Source organism: Populus trichocarpa, chromosome 11 (genome assembly GCF_000002775.5).
Source record: "Populus trichocarpa isolate Nisqually-1 chromosome 11, P.trichocarpa_v4.1, whole genome shotgun sequence".
In the NCBI taxonomy this organism is placed as follows: domain Eukaryota; kingdom Viridiplantae; phylum Streptophyta; class Magnoliopsida; order Malpighiales; family Salicaceae; genus Populus; species Populus trichocarpa.
The window spans coordinates 17545606-17564752 of NC_037295.2; the positions used below are offsets into that span (position 1 = coordinate 17545606).

General features: G+C 34.1%; 2 protein-coding genes across 3 annotated transcripts; both read right to left on the reverse strand.

The window, feature by feature from the left end:
• Nucleotides 1–2714: 2714 nt before the first annotated feature.
• LOC7489060 (uncharacterized) lies at nt 2715–7177 on the reverse strand. Its single transcript, XM_024611496.2, has 10 exons — nt 6815–7177; nt 6636–6714; nt 6386–6480; nt 6160–6264; nt 5983–6062; nt 5168–5258; nt 4982–5089; nt 4682–4768; nt 3309–3377; nt 2715–3188 (listed from the first exon to the last, which is right to left on the reverse strand). The coding sequence occupies exons 1-10, from the start codon at nt 7070–7072 to the stop codon at nt 3060–3062; spliced, it is 1101 nt and encodes a 366-aa protein (XP_024467264.2). The 5' UTR covers nt 7073–7177; the 3' UTR covers nt 2715–3059.
• A 5577-nt stretch (nt 7178–12754) lies between these two features.
• LOC7455011 (probable methyltransferase PMT18) lies at nt 12755–16832 on the reverse strand. 2 transcript variants are annotated; one of them, XM_024611652.2, is made up of 6 exons: nt 16283–16832; nt 14695–15394; nt 14332–14542; nt 13854–14151; nt 13274–13741; nt 12755–13177 (listed from the first exon to the last, which is right to left on the reverse strand). In XM_024611652.2, exons 2-6 carry the CDS (start codon nt 15364–15366, stop codon nt 12949–12951), a joined length of 1878 nt encoding a protein of 625 aa, XP_024467420.1. In that variant the 5' UTR covers nt 15367–15394; nt 16283–16832; the 3' UTR covers nt 12755–12948. The 2 variants fall into 2 exon arrangements, with proteins under 2 accessions (XP_024467420.1, XP_002317647.1); XM_002317611.4 differs by having other exon boundaries at nt 14695–15384; nt 16283–16831.
• Nucleotides 16833–19147: the final 2315 nt, after the last annotated feature.

Here is a 19147-nt window from a genome sequence, read left to right on the forward strand (position 1 = left end):
TTGAACTGGTTGTTTAAAATAAACTTTGTCGAGTATGATATATATGAGTAATTTACTTTATTAAAAACTATTTAAAACTTGAATTTATCAATTCCGTTAAATGCTTAGATGTTTTCTTAGATAATATTTGATTATATATCTCCCTTTTTTTTTATTAGTTCAGATACAAAGAGAGGTTGACTCCATATATACCAGGTATAGAATATTGTGAATAACTAAAACAATTATATAAAAAAATAAAAAGACACCAGAAATTGAAGTATCATGCTCACACAATACACTATGCATGTATTAATATAGTATTCGGTGATTAGTTTAGTGTTGGCAGATGTAAGCTAAAAGTAATAATACACAAATCATTTTTTTTATACATAGGTTCTGCACATGGGGAAGAGTACTAGCTAGCTAGCCTGGTTGGTGTTGCTGCTGGCACTTGGTAGGATTTATGCATACATAATTAAAGCACAGCCCGGCCTGGACTTTACTTTAAAATATATGCAGGCATGATCAAACATTTTATTATTTTAGAGAAAAGAGAAGAAGGGCGATGCGAGATCGATGAAATGGAGGGAACATGCATTACCCATACCCCTCTCCCCCTCACTGATCTACTCTCTCCTCCTTTTGGTTTGCTTGGAGTAGAGAAATACTTTTCTTATGTTTTTGCCGATAATAACCGAGTTAGTTTATATCTGGTAATGTGGTGTAAATATTTATATAAAAAATGTTTTTATGTTAAAAATATATTTAAATAATGTTTTTTTATATATATATTTATCAAGATATTAAAATCATTGAAAAATTTCTAGAAAATATCAATTTGATTCTTTTTTATATGAGAATTTTGAAAAATACATTGAAATACAAACAGTACCTAAATTTATTTTTAGATTAAATTAAAGGGTTACCTTAAGAGTCAAGTTATTTATAATAATAATGGGGCAAATTAAGCCATAAAGTTTTAGTGGCAACATAACAGCCGTAATGCTCTATGAACTAAAAGTGATCACATACAAAGTACTTTTCAGTGCTCATAATGGAGATGTATAGACATGAGAGGAACAAATTATGAGGGGCTGCAGGTGCCAGGACCCTACATAGAACGACCACCCGTAAAGCTGCTGTTGATTTTTCACCTTTTCCACTGTCGTGAGGTTGATTACTGTTGAGAAAATCAGTTCATTAATTGATTATAATGAATGGAAATGGAAGTTTGCAGGCGTTGAACCACATGCACTCGTGTCCACTGCAATTGCTCTTTGCATTTTTTATATTGTCCCTTCAAAAATGAATTGAATCCATTAAGATATCTTCGGTAAATATTCATCTCAGTTTGCACTTTTTATTTCATTCTTTTAAGCTATAAGTTTTTACAGTCTCGACGTGCTTGGATTCATACAAAAACCAATTAGAAAAGTAAAAAGAATCAGTTTTGTTCGAATTTAGTTTCATAAGCCTAAAACCGAATGAATCGAGCCAAACCAAACCAAATTTAGTGAAAAAGATACCTAGCCGTCGCACCCCCAGCCATCAAGACTCTCTCTTCATCTTTCTTACTCTCCTAGTCTCTGTCTTTCAATCTCTTTGAAAAATTGGTCCCGCTACTCCTTCTCGATAAGTGAGGTAGGGGTGTTGTTTAGTTCCAGTAATCAAGCGCTGCTCTTTGTTGATTATTCATGGATCTGGAGTTATAATATTCTATTGTTGATTTAGCTGCCTTCTTTCATAATCTTAGTAGCGAGTATCTTGTAAGTGCATTTAGCGTATCATTTTCCTGCCAAATGTCGAGGAGGCCATCGAGTCCAGTAGTCATTGATCTGCCCACACTAGTGTAGTATTTACAATTTGCCTGGGATAATTGCTAGTTACTTTAAGAGAGTAGAGTAGCAAGGGCAGACCCACCAGAAGTAGGGGCAAACTAAGAGCATATTTTCCATCTTGAGACGGTGATTCAGTCCAGCAACGGTGATGGTTAAAGCAACAGAGACAATCTTAAGGGTCAAAGATTGAATCTGGTGAAGGGAAAGATTATTGCGAGCGCAAGATTAGATCTTTGTGTTCTTTCGTCCCAAAGGGCATCGCCCCATTCCTTTACATTGGTTATAGACAGGCCTTGCTTCACCACAGGCCTGTCTGTTCCCAGAATGATCGCAAATAAATGAATCTGCCATTATAAGCTTCAAGCAGTGTCACATCACTTGTTTGTTTCCAGTAACAACAATTATTATCTGGGTAATACTTGGGAATTAAGGGCTTGCCTGGACTTGAAAAGAAAAAATTCCCATGGTTTATCGATCAGTCCAGGCATCTTCGTCAAAGTGGCAAAGAGGTTGCTTTTCCGAGCAAGTTGAGCAAAACCCTATTCAGATTTCTCAATCATTACCCAGAAACAACATCATTTCGACCCACACAAAGTCCGAGCCATCACTTTCCATTCTGAGGATAGCAATTCATATCTCAATGACGGTGGTTATGAGTAGAGCTGCACGTGCAAAGAAAGAACATTTTGTACTCTCGTATGGCATCTACTTTTATCAATGTCAGACCAATCATTTAATGATTCTTAGCAACGCATTTTACCATTTGCCACACCGACACATCAGTATTCAGTACGCAAAACTTGAGGAGAAAAAGGAAAAATAAATAAATAAATAAAACTCTCACCTTGTTTTCCAAGCAAAGAGGATTTTCTATGATGACTTCGTCAGCAAAACTAACTGATAAAGGGCCACACTTGCACTTTCATTATGGGAGACTGAAACTCCGATCTCCACCTCAAATTACAGCCAAATAAAAGAATACAGGATACATAGGACAAATAACTCGGGGTATTATTGTTGACCATTTGCATCCATCTCTATGAGTGATCAAGTTCACTTCATAGCCAGGCTACACGGTTAGGATGAGAGCTATGAACACATAAATGGCAAAGGGTAATAATGAAATGAAAGCCTTGAGAATAAATTTCCATTGCCTCAGCTTCAACACCGATGAAAGAACGTTCCAAAATTGAGATTCTGTAGAGAATGGAAGGAGTGATCCTAATGGTTACAAGTGCCTCAATCCAATTCCTGCTTGCTCTTACTTTTCATTTTAGCCTTAAACCTTGACTTTGCCATTAGTGTCTGTACTGTGTTTAAGAAGTTCCCAACCGCCATGAAGACCAGAAGGATACCGCAGAAAATAACCTGCCAGAAACAGATTCTGTCACTAAATTGCTTTCTGCATATTTGTACGGGGTACAGTTGCAAATTGATAGATAGCAAAAGCTATCTTAAAACGGGGCAAAGAAAGTTATAAAAGCTTACCTGCCATTCAGAGGTGACCCCTTTGAATGCAGTCCTCAGCAGCTGTAGTCCAACATATGCCTCAAAACCCTGAAACAAGTCCAGAAGCACACACGGCTAATCAGGTCAAATCTCAATTCCAGAAGCACATATGATATAATCGTTGAACTCAGGCCATCATGCTTGTTTCAACAATTCAAATGTGAAAATTACTAGTAGCCGACCACACTAATTGCACAATCATTTGATGAAACCTAATGCTTCGTCAATTTCTTTCAAACACATGAAACAGAAGGGGATGCTTGTTGATGCTTTGTTAAACGAGCGCAAAGCCTGCCAGCCCAAATGAGCCACTCATGACTAAACTAGAATTTCCAGCCCGTTTTGAATCCTCAGAATTTGAAATAAATGAAATCAATTCAACACCATTTTATCCAATTATAGCATTCAGAAAGCCCTAAACTACTGAAATGAATTCTACAACTTGTTAAAACCAGTAATTTCTGTACAACTGCAAACAATCACGCACCCTTTAGCACATCCAATGGGGTGCAATTTGTTTCAGAATTGACCGTTTAGAATTTTATCCCCAAAACACCCTTTTTTTAGGGCAGTTATGCATTATTTCCTCATGATATTTTTGGAAGGTTCAGATTAAGTTCTTTTGAAGGCTAGGATTTCTTTTGACAAGGGTTTTCTTAACCATTTAAGGGATGCTATTGATGTAAGGGATCATTATTAGTCATTTTTGAGATTGTATAAGAAAGAGTTCTTTCTTTTTCCTGGCCATATAGCACATAGGACCAGCCATAGCCTTGGTTGTGTTTGATCTCTTTCACTCTCTTTACTCTCATCAACAAATAAAAGGGACAGTTAAGTCGAAGAAGATGTTTGAGGAAGACGGAGAGTTGGGTGAATGATGTAGCTGGAGTAACTCAATTCAAATTAATACCAGGTTTTGAAACATATTCCAAACTAAAAATTCAAGTAGAGAATCAATTCAATTCAATCTACTTCAAGCATTAAAATCAATTCTAGTCAAGTATTGGTTCCAAACAAGCTGTTCATTATATTCCTTAGCCTACTTCATTCATGTAGCATGTCTTCGCATCAAATTTAGTTTCACAACAACAGAACAAGAGTTTCTTAACCCACCAATGTAATTTTGTGAAAACAACGGCCTTGGTCAACCAGACTGCTGAACACATTCATGGTTATGATATGATATAAAATTGCTATCAGATTAATACATTGCTTCATTTACCATACAAAGTGTATGCAAAATTAGCGGAGGCAAAAAACTCTTGATGAGTAACGCTTATGATTAGTGGACAGATGCAAAGAGCAGGTCCCATCTGTATACTAGAACAACAGGTGAGAGGTAGCATAAATACCTGCAGAATGAAGAGAATAGGATACAACAGCCACAATTGCCCATCCACCCCAGCTGTTTCTCCCCATACAACATCCATTCGCTTAGCCTAAAATAAAAATTAACAAAAGGATTGAAACTATAATGCATTAAATAAAATGCATGTGAGGTAGAGACAATTCCTATCCTGTACATTAGACCTGTAATAAACAAGAATCACTAAACCACACACTTCACAAGAATAAAGACAAAAACAGACTGCGCCTAAAGTAAAGCACCCAGCGATTCTTTGCAGGGCATAAAAGTGATTTTAGAAGGCTACCTTTCCCAACGCAATACGAGTATAGAGTCTCTGGCGTTGATATCTATTTTGCAAAAGCATTGCTACTCCTTGCATCATAGCCCATTGCAAGAACAGTTCAACCCCTCTCTGCACAGGATTTAAGGAATGGTTAACAAATAAAAACAGAAAATGCATTTAGAATCTATTGGGGGGAAAAAAAGCAACCTGCTTCTGAGCACAATTTGGTTGTCCTTTGATGTCCCAAGTGAGACTAACAAGGGCCATAATCATCGCACAATAGTGATGGTATATCCACCTGCAAAGGCATATCATCTACTTCATTGAGATATTCTTGAGCCAGTTCAGGGGACAATACTATCTAATGAAACTGGCATTTCCATGCATATTGATGAACATAATATTTATGTGAATGCTCTAAGAGGAGAATAAGCCTAATGACGTGGGGAAACTTCTTCAAAATTCTTGGCTCAATATTCTTGGCATAATAATGTTTATTGAATTATTTCATTAATGATTAAGATATTTTATGTTTTAAGGAGTTTAAGAGGAGTCCAAAACACGGTTTGGTAAAACAAGCATGAATTTTAATCTAACCGTTGGATCAAAGCTAAAATTGACATAAGATTTTGAGGGCAAAAAATTTTGAAGGCTCTGTTTTCCATTGGGTTAAAATTTCATGATGATCGAAGATTGGGAAGACAAGGCTTGGAAGTTACTATGCGGAATTGTATTTATTTACCTTGTTGTATTTGGATTCTTTTTCCTCATTTAAATTAAGACTTTCAATTTTATTAGTATTTTACTATTTAGAAAATTTCACACCCCTTTATTTATGTCTCATATCAAAAGAAACGAGTTCAGTTAACATAGTCATGGTGCTAATTATCTGAATAATCCCTTGATTTCAATGCATCTCATCCAAATTTATTCCAAATCATTAACATTTTGCATGCAAAACACTATAAAGGCCGGAGCTCAGGCAACATGTTAAAAACCAGAAAAGCCAGGATTGCAAATACCATGGACGAATATCACTTCCATTGGCTCTCAATATGTTCTCTCTCAAAGCCAATCCAGTGTAGAGAAACAATAGCCAGGCCTACCAAAGCACAGCCCAAAAATGTAAAAACTTGATCTTGAATGAAATAAGCCAAAAACATCAAAATCCCTCGATTCCTGAAATAACCAGCGATTACCTGATACAATTGAACCGGAAACGTAGGCAAGCACCCATTCCAAACCCAAGATCTTAAACACAGTAAAACCGATGGGAAAAGAAGAAACAAAAGCGCAGTCCTATCCTGCTCCCAAAGAAAAACAGCACTGTAAATTATACATAGCTTTCACAATCACTTTCAATATCAACTTTTTCAATAAATTCCAGAAAAAAATAAAGGAAATTTAAGAAAAAATAAAGCATACCCTGTAGCTGTTATACTCCTCTTTAACCTTCCACTGCACATCTTTTCGAGACGCCCGCACATTAATCGGTCCCAAAAACATTTTTAGAAAACGCCCTGCATGCATGCATACATCAAAAACATCTCTCATTAACATTTCCATGGATTACTCTCGCCTGAGCAGAGTTCTGATACGATCTAGTGCATTATTTATTCATTAACCATTAATCAAATTTTAAATCCATAAAAATGAAATCAAAATAAGAAGACACCTTGAGGCTTTGAAGGAAGAAAAGCGGAAGCATCTCCATCAGTTATAATACATCTTGCTTTCTGTAAATCTTCTTCAAGCTAAAAATAAAACAACATAAAATCAATCAATCAATCAGGAAAGCAAAAGAGATCCAATTTACACTCAAAAGCAGAGCAAATATTCAATCTAATTAATTGCCTTGGCAACTAATTTAGGAGCGAGGCGATTGTTGCGGTTAAGGAGTGTACGGCAACGGCGAACAGAAGATTCGAGAGAGAGAGCTTTCTGTCGAAGAGATTGTTCATCATGTGAAGATTTAGCAATTAAAGAAGCTGCGGTTTCTTGCAACTCCTTCGCTTGTTCCACCACTCGAGCTACCTCTTCCTCCACAGTATCCTCCGCCGCCGCCGCCGCCGGACTATTATTGTTGTTGTTATTATTCGCCGGCGCAGCCATTACACGATGTGGCGCTGGCGCTGCTGCTGCTGCTGCTGCTTCAATTTATTTTGGTTTTTAATAAGGTAATGTGATATGTGATGTCACTGTCTTTTTGGAAAGATAAATATTATTTTTTTCAGTGTTTCTCTAGATGCACAATTTTATGTATCTGGAGTCTACATCAAGTTTTGGAATTTATTTATTTATTTATTTTGGTTTTGTATCCTCTGTACAGGTGTACGCGTGACAACAAAATAAAAGTAGTTAAAAATATTTTTTATTAAAAAATTTATTAAAAAAATTAGGTTTTTTTTATTTTTAAAGTTATCACAATAAAATCATTACAAAACATTTAAATTAAAATCTTCGCAAAATACTTTAAAAAAAATTTAATATTTTTTAAACCACGTATATTTTTTATAACACAAACAAATGTATTTTTAAATGAAAAAACAAATGATAACATATCGATTTAAGACCTTATTCTAAGCATGTTTCAAGTTAAACCAAGTAGAAATTGACCCATTCGACTTAATAGGTCAATTCATAATCTAATCTCGTTTAAAATCTTTTAAAAAAATTAAAATAATATCATTTTATTTTATTTTTTAAAATAATCTTTAACCAACATTGTTTTGATTTTATTCGAATTAGCTCACTCAATCCATAACTTAACTTCGTGCTGAGTCCTAGGAGGAGTTGAGTTTAATTATGTAATATATATATTAAAAGTTAGGATGCCAACTCACCTTCTTTGTTGTTCACATGAATAGGAGGTAGTTTCTTTTTAATATAACACTTTGAATTAGATAATTACCGTTCATTCATTGAGCGTGTGGAACACACGCTAGCAGCTTTTCGATTAAAAATAAAAAATACAACATGAAAACACTAAAACATCCCTCATGATCCTTTTAATTACACAACATACCTATGTAATTTTACTATCACACTCCATAATAATATTTGTTTAGAACTATAGTGAAATCCCCATGACAAGAGTATATATGAGAGTTATGGCCTGTACAAGTTTTATGGTTATTCAAATTTAATAGTTATTTCATATATTTTTTATATATAAAATAACCCTTTTTTTAGAAAGAGAAAATATATTTTAGTTCAAAATCTATAGCTATTATATAATTTTTTTTGTATATGAATGATTTTTATATCCAAATATGTTATTAGGCTTTTTTTTAATTTTAAATTCCTAGCTCTGCCTTTGGTTGTGTGCGTGATCAATGTATGAATTATTGTGTGATTAGATATTCAAGGGTGTTCCTTAGCGTTTATTCAGTTTTTTAATCTAACAATTGTTTTTTTTATATAAAAAAAAAAGAAATGATAACAATTCACATGCATTGCTTTGTAAGATTAGAATCCTAAAATTTTGATTTTTTTTATTAAATTATTATTCAAAAATATTCTCTTATTCTTTGCTTCTCCACCACTAGCAAAGCAAAGCATGAATATTGTCTCATCTTATCACATTTGATCACATCATGTTATTTAGCAAAATTCTGCTGTTCATATATCTTTATTATATTTGGTTATTATATGTTATAGAAAAGAGTTAATTGTTATTATATAGTTCAAAACCTAGTAAATTTTTACAAAGCTTTTCTTTTTTACAAAAAAAAAACTCGTGACTTGAGTAATTAAACTCGAAGTACCTAATCTGAAAAAAAAATCACAAAATTTAATTTACAATCAATCAAATGATAAATGATAAAATTAAAAAAAAATTATTTATACAAATTAATTTAAAAAAATATATAAATTAATAGAATGAGAATCAAAATTAACATATAAAATAAATTTTATATTTGATTGTGAAATTAAAAAAAAATCAATTTAGTAAAAGGACAAAAAAATTAAAAAGAACGAGGACTGAAATCGACATAAAAAAACAATGTTGTAATTAAAGGGTGAAATTGAAAAGAATAATAATGAGCACCAAATTAGAAAATATAATACCATCAATTTGAATTGAATGATGGAATTGAAAACCACTAGAATTTTTACAAAAAGACCAAGGATAAAAATTAAAAATCTAAAGAACGAGAACCATATTGGCGAATATAATATTTGATAAATTAAGATTGAATGATGAAATTAAAAATAAATAAAACTTATATAAAAGGGTTAAGAATAAAAATTAAAAATCATAAAATTAAAACAAAAGTTGAAATGTCAACAAATAAAAATATCAAGCTATAATTTTCAGTGAAAAAGAAAAAAACAAAACAAAAATTTAAATAAATTATTTAAAAAAAAAAAATCAACCCAACCATAATAACAAACAGTATTAACTATACGAGACGATGTAGTACAGAAGTAGGCGCACCTATATCTGGAGAGTAGGTGGCAGACAACCTTTAAGAGAATCTAACTTAAATTCATGGCCTCCATTTGTAAGGAATCCCCAAGATTTTTTGAGCTAATTTTCATTATCGTGACAATAAATTAATGAGTGCAACTGTGCAACTCAGAGGAAGACAGCCAATCTAACTGCCAAACATTTAACAACCAACCAGATTGGTCTCCATCCATGTGATAGGCCGGGTTAATGTTTTCTTCACTTGAAAAAAAAAATGATTAGGCATGCTAGCAATTTTTAAAAAAAAAACAAGAAAAAACTGAGTTTTCTTTTATTGTATCCAATTAATTTAATAAATTGGTAGATTAATAATATATAATACAATTAAAAAACAAAAATGACATTAAAAATAACCCGAGTTCTTCGACCACACTTGCAACATAGCCACATGAATGAAATAACTTCATAAAAAGTAATTTGAATAAAACGTCGAAGATCAATTCTCAAACTCATCCAATATTGCATGGTGAAATTTAAAAAAAAATATTTTTTGAAAAAAAAAAAACAAAAAAGCCCTGAGTCAACTCGGGTTGAACAACCAAGTCCACAACTCACAACATGAGATCAAGATAAACTTATAGAGAGAAACGTGAAAAAAATAGTTAAGATCAATCTACAATCAACCAAATATTAAATGATGAAACTTGAAAAAAAATCAATTTCAAAAAGAGACCTAAAAACCACCGAAGATAACTTAGATTAATCTTCTAAACCTGTTATCCAAGACATGAGATCAGGAATAGCCCATGGAAGGAAAATCAAAAAAAAAAACACAGATAAATTTTTTATCAAATAAATATTGAAAGATGAAATTAAAAAATAATTAAAAAATCCAAAACAAAACAAAACAAATAACAATCAAAAGATTGAAGACCAAATATGACTTAAAATATAATTAAACCAAATACAGAGGGATGAAAATGAAAACAAAATTCAATTAAGAAAAGGATCCAAAACAATACAAATAGTAATCAAAACAATGATAACCAAATTTTATATAAAAATTAAATGAAATAAAATGTTGAGGGAAGAAATTGAAAATAAAAATCAATTAAAAAAATGACAAAATAAAATAAACAGCAATTAAAAGAATGAGGATTAAATTTTATATAAAAACAAAATGACATGACATCTTTCAACTTTGGTAAACCAACATAGTTTTCAAAGAAATAAGAGAGAAAGGATGGAGAAGAAAAAAAAACGCGTCAAAGCCTCACTATAACCATGCATTTTACATGTGCCGCCACCACTAGAAAGGTCTCATCATGGCAGTTTTAACACATCCACAAACGATGATAGGAAACCACCGGAAAAGGTCACATGCATTGTTAGAGTGTAGTGACATCTTCCCACACGCTAGCACGTGCACCGCACAAGCCAGCCAAGTTGCCATATCCGTCTTTTTCAGTCTTTGTAGTATTTTCTTTTCAAATTGGATCCTTTAATTTTATATCAATAAAATTATATTTATTTTACAACAGAATTTTTTCCTTCATATTGTAGTATCCTCATATTTAGGAAACTAAAAAAAACTATCAAGTCCAGTCTTAAAAAATTAAACGTAAAGGGATCAAATTAAAAACAAATTAAAAGATAAAAAAAAAGGATCAAATCTCTTTATTGGCCATGCAATTTAGTCTCCGATGTTTTTTTTAAAGGGCTCAATAGTAGTTCATTATTCAAATTAAGTCCCCATTGCTTAAACTGTTTTAATTCATTTTTTTTTCAATTCGAGCATCAGCCTAGAACTGGTTTTCTTTTTTGATATCACAAGTAGCCAAAACAAAACCAAACAAAACAATTAATCAAGTCCGATCCCAAATTACTCTAATGCAAAAGGATCTAACTGGAAAAAAAAATTAGTGCAAAAAAAATAAACAAATAAAAAAGAAAATATTTCTCTAATGAAGAATGTATTCCCTTACAATCCATAATAAAAGGTTGATGTTTTTTTTTAAAAAAAACAATTATTGTTAATTTAAATAGGACTTACAAGTTCATGAAGTACCTAATTTGAAATTTGATCACTAAAATGATAAGCAGCCAAATCGTAAGGTACTTTTTTAAGTTTCCTTAAATAACATTCCTTGAACTAATTTTGACTATATTTATTATACTTGGTTTAAGATCTAGGTTGTCGGTTGGCCTAGTAAACTCTAAAATAATAGTATTTTAGTTTTTTTTTATTAAAATAATATGGTTTTGAATAAAAAATTTTAAAAATATTCTTAAAATTGACCCGATCATGTCTCTTTCTGATTTGATCAGGTCACCCGAATTGATTTAACATCCACCTTAATTCACTAAAAAACTTATACTAGACCACGTTCCGAATCGATCCGCCTTACATACCCAGATGTAATAGCTATGGTTTGGATAAGATCAAGACAGAGTTCATCAATTGCCATTTTCTTATGTGATTGTTTCTTTTTGGTTTTTTTTTAGGGCGGCAAGGGTATAGCTTGAGCAAGCTTCCTCTGTGATGCCTGCACTCTATGTGTATTGGTAGAGTTTAATATTTCACTCGCACAATTAGGCTGGAACAGGTTAGAAATAGGAATATGTAGATTTGTTTAGCTTAGTTCTTTTCTTAGTAGGTAAGCTGCACTTCTCAAATTAAGAGAAACAGCAAGAAGTTCATCAATCTTGGGGTTTTAGTTAAGACTAACAATAGATAAACAGAGAGGAAATTTCAAGCTCAAGAAACAACCTAGCCTGACAAAATCTTGATCTATGAAGCCATGTTTCATCATCAAATCTGTGATGGCATCACGAGTCCTGAGGTAGGTGGTAGATTCTTAGATGCCATTGCCACGTAGAGGAGAAGAAATCTAGCTAGCTTCAAACCTAGTGGGAGTCCACTTGCTAGGAGGTTAGGTTTTAGTTTTCTGCATGGATTACTTGAGCAAACGTGGTTTGTTGGCCAAATCAAAAGGCTGGGTCCTCAAAATTTTCTTCACCGTGCACAAGACGGTCTCCTTGCCTCTTCCAATTCCTCGTAAAATAAGCGTTTTGCTCTCAAGGAAACGCACTCCTTGTCAATACTTGGATTTTGCTTATGGTTTTAGGTAGTGATTACAGTTACAGTCGACCATTACAATTACAATCAACCATTCGGGTATTCGATATCATCTCATCTCTTATGGATATTGAAGTGCTGACCTATAGTTATGAAACTCCAATCCATTTTCATCCCTAGTTTTGAATGTTCTTCTGAACCTGCAAAATTATGTAAAGAACTCAAAAAAGAAAATCTATATTTTTTGAAAACCAATCTCTCAGACCTAGTCTAACTTTCACTATGAAGATGAGAAGAAATGTGGAGGAAATAAATTTATCTTCATTGATGAAACACATGACCCAAAAATATGGAGGAAAAGCCTATCCGCAAGGAGAAATATCCTGATAAAAACAATCTGATTCAACATCATGATTTACCAGAAGGAGAAAAGAAAGAAAGAAAGAGCATAAAGAAGGGCACCGGGAAGAGTAAAAAAATGATACTGCACGGCTTCTACTGTTGTTTTTGCTTAGCTTCACCAGTCCAGTAAGTTTTGACAGCAACAAGAATTTTCTCTGGATTAAAGGGTCCACTTTCATGGTCCATAATTTGGCTCTTCCATCTCATGCCATTTGTTATAGTCTGAATCTTCACAAGAACCTCTACTGTATCCCTGAATATCACTGTCCCTTCTGGCCTTAGAATTCTATCCATCTCCAGCAGAATGTGGGTTATGTCACACCTTCAAGAGAGAAAAATCAAACACAAATTCAATCACAAGATTGTAACTTACAGGATCATGGTGATCAAAGTCAGTTCTTCAGCATTCAAGTTTTACCTGTCCTGATATATACTGAACACCCCACCAGCATGGATGAGATCATATGTTCTTGGATATGTTGAGACTGCCTCACACCAATCCTGATATGAGCCAATAAACCCTCGTTCATAGATCACACCAAGTGTGTCTGGATTTGAATTGGCAGGTACCACATTCATAACCCACACCGGATATTTTACCAAGGCCGCGGCTAATCCTCCAAGTTGAGCATTCATGTCCATTATGTTCCGGAATCTGCCTTGGGTGAGAGGACTAATGATATTCTTATAATGCGCCACTCTATCCTTCCACAGATCATTATCCTCCTTGAATTTCTCAGCATTGATTCCTGGAATAGAACCACTGCGAATTCTTGGAGGGACTGCGAATGCTCGTGCTGGCCATTTCTCCACTACACCACCAGCAACTTCATCCGAGCCGCTTACCTCTGGCAATGGAGTTATGCAAGTTTCCATGTCTTTATACCTTTTTTTTTTTTTGGAATAAAGCACATGTATGCATAGGTGTTAAATGAAAGGTTTTGGCATATCAAAGATAGGATATGAAATAGCATGAAAGATGGGCATTGAGAGAATACCAGGCAGCATCTGGATTGTCTGACTTGCATATATGTGGTGTTTTATAGATCTTCCTGCTTGCAACGCACTCGATGTGGTTAAGGGGCTTTTGCCAGACTGAAAGATCACCCTTTTCAACCACCTTCTTCCAGCACAGGCGCTTGGCTACATCCTCGATAGCATCCTGCTCTTGCTTCAAGTCTTTCGCGGTTCTTTCCCAACCTCTCCAGTATTTCTTCCAGTGAATAGGAGGACCAGATAGAATCCAATAACCACCAGGCCTTAAAACTCTATCCACTTCAATCAGATACAAACCATCTGTGAAATAAAAGAAAACAACATGCTTGGATCAATGGAAGTTTTGTTGAACCATATTGATAAACGAAAAAATTTTGGTCGTAATTGAGCTCCATTTTTATTAAATCATCCTCTGTTGTGCAGAAGTCCATGCTTTATATGTTGTTCAAACACAAGTGCAAGTTAAAATTGAGGGCGTACCATTTTGATGCCATGGTATCAAGCAACGGGAACAATGAGCCATGTCAAAAGCCCTTGCTGGGTAAGGAAGCCTTTGCGAAGCCATGATGCCAATCATAGCAGGAACTCCCCTCTCCAATGCAAACCAGACCTGTGCTTCATGCGTATCCCTTGGTGCAAAAGACATTGCTATAATGTCCCTCTTCAACAGGTATGCACCCCAACTCGCAACCTTAACACCCACAACAAAGACATAAACAATACACATAAGGCTTGGAATGCTGATAATTCTCATGGAATAGAACACTTGTAGATTAAGCTATTTGGATAGGATTCGAAAACAGATGTTGAGTAGAAAACATGATATTTTGGCAATTAACTTACACCACAGCCTGTGTCAATAGCAGTTCTGATGCTTCCATCAGTAAGAGGAATGAGCTCACTAATGTCATCAATATAAGCATCAGCTCCACGGGGGAACATGGTGCCTCCACCGGGGAATCTAAATCGGTCACCCTCAACTTGAATCCAATTCTGCACAGCCTTTTCAATGCTAAGTTCATTATGGGGAATGTTATCATACCAGGCATAATCACGGCTTTGTGGCCATTTAAAAGGGGTCTTATATTTAGGAGGAGCAGGTATCAAGCAAAGAAGCAACTCATCCTTTGTTGGGCAATGCCTCTCTCTATATTTCAACATGTTCCTATCAAATTTCCTTCCCCTTTGAGGATCTTGGCAAGGAGTGTACTCACTATAGGACATGTCGCATGGTGGAATCTCATTAACTGAATCAGTGTTGTTGATCTGAATCTGATGATGGCTATTAAAGTCCAAGACAGCTGATTCTGATGATGGATTGGAACTAACCCCGGCAACGTTTGAAACATCACAAGCTACTTTAGTGATGGACTGGGCTAGATTTGTGGGGGCTGCGGTATGCTGCCAAGCTCCCAAAACATAGAACAAAACGCAAAGGCCGCTGACCCCAAGAATCCAAGTTAGGCGCTTTCTCTTTGCTTCTAGCTGATGCTGCTTTGGTGATCCATTTGCCATTTTTATTTCTAATCAACACTGCAAATATCTCAAACACAAAAGAAACGAGCGGAAACAGATTTAGAGACAGGAAGGTCTAGGTGGTGGAATTGTTGAACAAACATACACATCATTTTTATAAAGCTGTCAGCCTCATCAAAAAATCAACACTGCACACCAAAAAGCTCCACTTCCACACATGGACTCATGATTTCATTATTCATTTTGTGAAAAGGAAAAGAGATATTCTGCCAATCTGGCCGAAAATGACGGTCATAATGACACCAGATAGCAACCTATTCATGAACTTACAGTGATCTGTAGAACCAATGAAGAGCTAGCACTGAAAAAGACATGACAAAATTCAAGGGCAATTTTCGTGATTTACTAAACAGAGGAAACAGATAAGAGACAGAGCTTGGATTGATTACTCTAAATTCCATCAGGGAAAAAAACCTTGAAGATGGAAATTAAGGGTAAAACAAACAAGTAAGCATTAAACATGTTTGAAAAATAAAATAAAATAAAAAATCCCATGTGACAAAAACACAGCAAGATCATTACAACCCTAAAAGCAAACACCAACATGTTACAACATTTCTTCCAAGTTGCAAGATGGTGTAAGAAAGTCACAGATACAAAGCTTACTTTTGTGCTCTTTTTTACCTCTAGTGGTTAGATAAGCAAAGCTTACCTCTTTCTAACAACATAAATTAGAGTGCAAGTATCAATATTTTCCAACAAGAAATCAACTTTTTACAGCCTATCTTCTTTCATCTTTCTTTCTTTAACCAACAAAACACAAACCCACAAAGACAACCTCAACAGATCCACAAGAAACATCTCTGTACATTTTCTTGAACTACTAAGAGAAGGGTTTCTTTTTCTTTTTAAAAAAAGGAACAGGGAGGAAGGAAGGAAGAAGAAAGTACAGTACCTGAAGAAGGAGATTCTCTCTCAGCTTAACAAACCCTTCACTCAAAAAATAAAAGAATAATCAAACAAGAAGCTAAAAACTCAGCATGGGTATTCTTTAGCTTTTATCTAACTATCCTCTGATTAAATTACTAGCAATGACGAGAAAATAAATAAGAGGAAAAGGGAAAGAAGGCTAATGAAACTATCTAGCTTAAAAACTGCCAAGAAGGGAACATGAAGACAAAGAGACAGAGAAAGGGAGTGGTTAAGGTTATAAAAATGTGTAACATGTAAAGGAAGCATAGAAAGTCTCCACCATTACAGGAACAAGAAAGTGGGGTGGTGGACTTATGAAGAGAGAGTGTGTGGTTCACTTGGATTATGTCTTCGTTAATGAGTTACAAAAATGGAGGAAGGGGTGACTGGTGAGCCTTGATCTTGTGGGATTTTGATTTAGTAAAAAACAATAGACAAGGTGGTGGCAGGTTCCGAGCATTCACAGGAGACTGACCAGCCTCTTTTCACTCCCCCTCCGTCTAGTTCTTCTCCTTCACTAACTTCTATTCTATTTTTTAAATTATTTAACCTTTTCCCCATCTTTTCAGGCTCCTAATCCTAACAACACCTAATTCAAAAGCCAACTTAGCCTATTACAAATTACAAATACAATTATTAAATAAAAAAAAAATGAGCTGACCCTTTCACGCACATACATTATTATTATTATTATATTATAGATTATAGAAAACTCTAACTCGGTTGGGAAAACCACTGTATGTGTCCAGTGTCCACTATACCAGGAAACAATGGATTTTCTCGTGGCTAATACTTGGTGCGAGGATACTTTTATCTTTTCACATAAAATAATATTATTATTCTATTATTTGTTTGGGAAAAATAAAAGTATTTGATGTAAAGATATTTTGATTTTTTTATAAGCTTTTTAGTAATTAAAAAATTAATTGGTGGTATGTTTGTCTTTTTAATTTTAAATGTATAGTAAAAAACCCTATTATATCTCTATTGTCAGCAAAAAAAAAAAACTTGTAGACCAATAAATTTTTTATATTTCATAAACTTTTGAATAATAAAAATACTTCTTTATCCTTGAGATGATAAAATAATTAAGCTATAGATTTAAAAAAAACAAAAAGTTAGCTATGCTCTAAGTATTAATAAAAAAAATCATACATCCAAGCTTATGGCCTAAAACCTGGGTCTTTTTAAAGAAAAGCTCAGACATGTGAGCCTTCAAACATAGACCCATATGCATGGATTTGGGTTTTTTTTTTTTTAAGGGGTAGACGACATGTTACTTGTTGAAACAAACTTATTTTATAAGCAATTTCAACCCAAAAATATATTACAAATACTTTTTATAATATCTATTAACAAGTTGTTTAACCTGAAAATCTAAAAAAACAATCCAAAAGCATGGAATCAAATAAGGTTAGATTTGTCTTCCTCGATTTATATTAATTTTTTTAGGTAATATTGAAATTCTAAATAAACATCATCAAACTCCTCTCATCGTATGGAACTTATAAACTCCAAAATAAACTATTTTAGTAGTCTAAGAAGACAATTTTCTCTTTTAATATCGTAATCTAGTCACATCTCTCTCTCTCTCTCTCTCTCTCTCTCTCTCTCTCTCTCTCTCTCTCTCTCTCTCTCTCTCTCTCTCTCTCTCTCTCTCTCTCCTCTCTCTCTCTCTCTCTCTCTCCTCTCTCTCTCTCTCTCTCTCTCTCTCTCTCTCTCTCTCTCTCTCTCTCTCTGATTAGAGATTGAAAGTAAAAAAATATATATATCAAAATTGAATTGTAAAAAATTAAGAGACCAAATGGGTATAATTTGCAAAAATGAAGGACTAAATTGAACTTTTCTTGAGAACTTTAAATAGACCATCTATTTTTTATGCCTTTTCCACACTAATTATCGTTATTTTCATATTGTTCCTGATTAATAAATTTGAATAAATTATCTGTCAATTTCACCATAAAAGAATACAATTGTCAAAATAAAATAAAATTGAGTACTTGAAAAAAGAGAGAAAAAGTTTAATAAAGAGTGAATAACACACACACACACACATATATATATATAGTCCCAAACCATAGAAGACTTATAATCACATGACATCTCCGAGTAATTCAGAAATGCAATCATTGCTTGCTAATACAAGAAGAAGAAGAAGAAGAAGAAGAAGATTAAAGAAAAGGAACATCAGATCTTCACCAAGACAGTGTACCAAGCGGGGAGTCGAGGCTAGTCAACAACTGTACCAGAGAAGAGAGACCAGATGTGCCCTGTACATGGCCTCGAGAATAGCAAGAGTTGGTATGCCTAATTGCCCATAGATAATAATAATATTCGAGCTCGGAAGTGACTGTGCAGACAGGAAAAGCAGTGAGTGCCGTTGTCAGCTTGTTAAAGATCCAAGCAAAATGATTCCATGAATATAATATAATATGGTGATTGGTGACTGCATTTTCATGCCCAAGTTGAGACACTTTTATGGTTATATTTCACGATTGGATTTGTTTTTGAAGAAATTCCCCTTCTTTCTACGTTGGAAGGCACCCCCAACCTGTGGGCGGATCTGTTAATACCATAGTTGTTTGTTCACCGGGAAAACTTGGGATTTAAAATATGATTGGGGGGCACCGGAACTTGGTTAAATAATTTTTAGTCACTCGATTAACATAATTAAACTAACTTAAATTTTTTTAAGGTCACTCTTTAGATTCATTATTTTAAAATCCGGACTAACGCGATCCGAGATCCAGTGATCTCAAAATCTAGACCGGTTAATGTTAAAGTAAAAAAACACTCTATTAACTCGAGTCTGACCAGATCAAAACCTAATCATTAACCCATTTATTTT

What these genes read in the sequence shown, in the direction of transcription:
- LOC7489060 (XM_024611496.2), bottom strand. Translation starts at nt 7,072, where the DNA reads ATGGCTGCGCCGGCGAATAATAACAACAACAATAATAGTCCGGCGGCG. An exon ending in CTCCTAAATTAGTTGCCAAG is followed by an intron (nt 6,715 to 6,814) that starts GCAATTAATTAG and finishes TTTTATTTTTAG; the next exon opens with CTTGAAGAAGATTTACAGAA. An exon ending in AGGAGTATAACAGCTACAGG is followed by an intron (nt 6,265 to 6,385) that starts GTATGCTTTATT and finishes CTTTGGGAGCAG; the next exon opens with GATAGGACTGCGCTTTTGTT.
- LOC7455011 (XM_024611652.2), bottom strand. Translation starts at nt 15,366, where the DNA reads ATGGCAAATGGATCACCAAAGCAGCATCAGCTAGAAGCAAAGAGAAAG. An exon ending in GACAATCCAGATGCTGCCTG is followed by an intron (nt 13,742 to 13,853) that starts GTATTCTCTCAA and finishes AAAAAAAAAAAG; the next exon opens with GTATAAAGACATGGAAACTT. An exon ending in TTCAGTATATATCAGGACAG is followed by an intron (nt 13,178 to 13,273) that starts GTAAAACTTGAA and finishes TCTCTCTTGAAG; the next exon opens with GTGTGACATAACCCACATTC.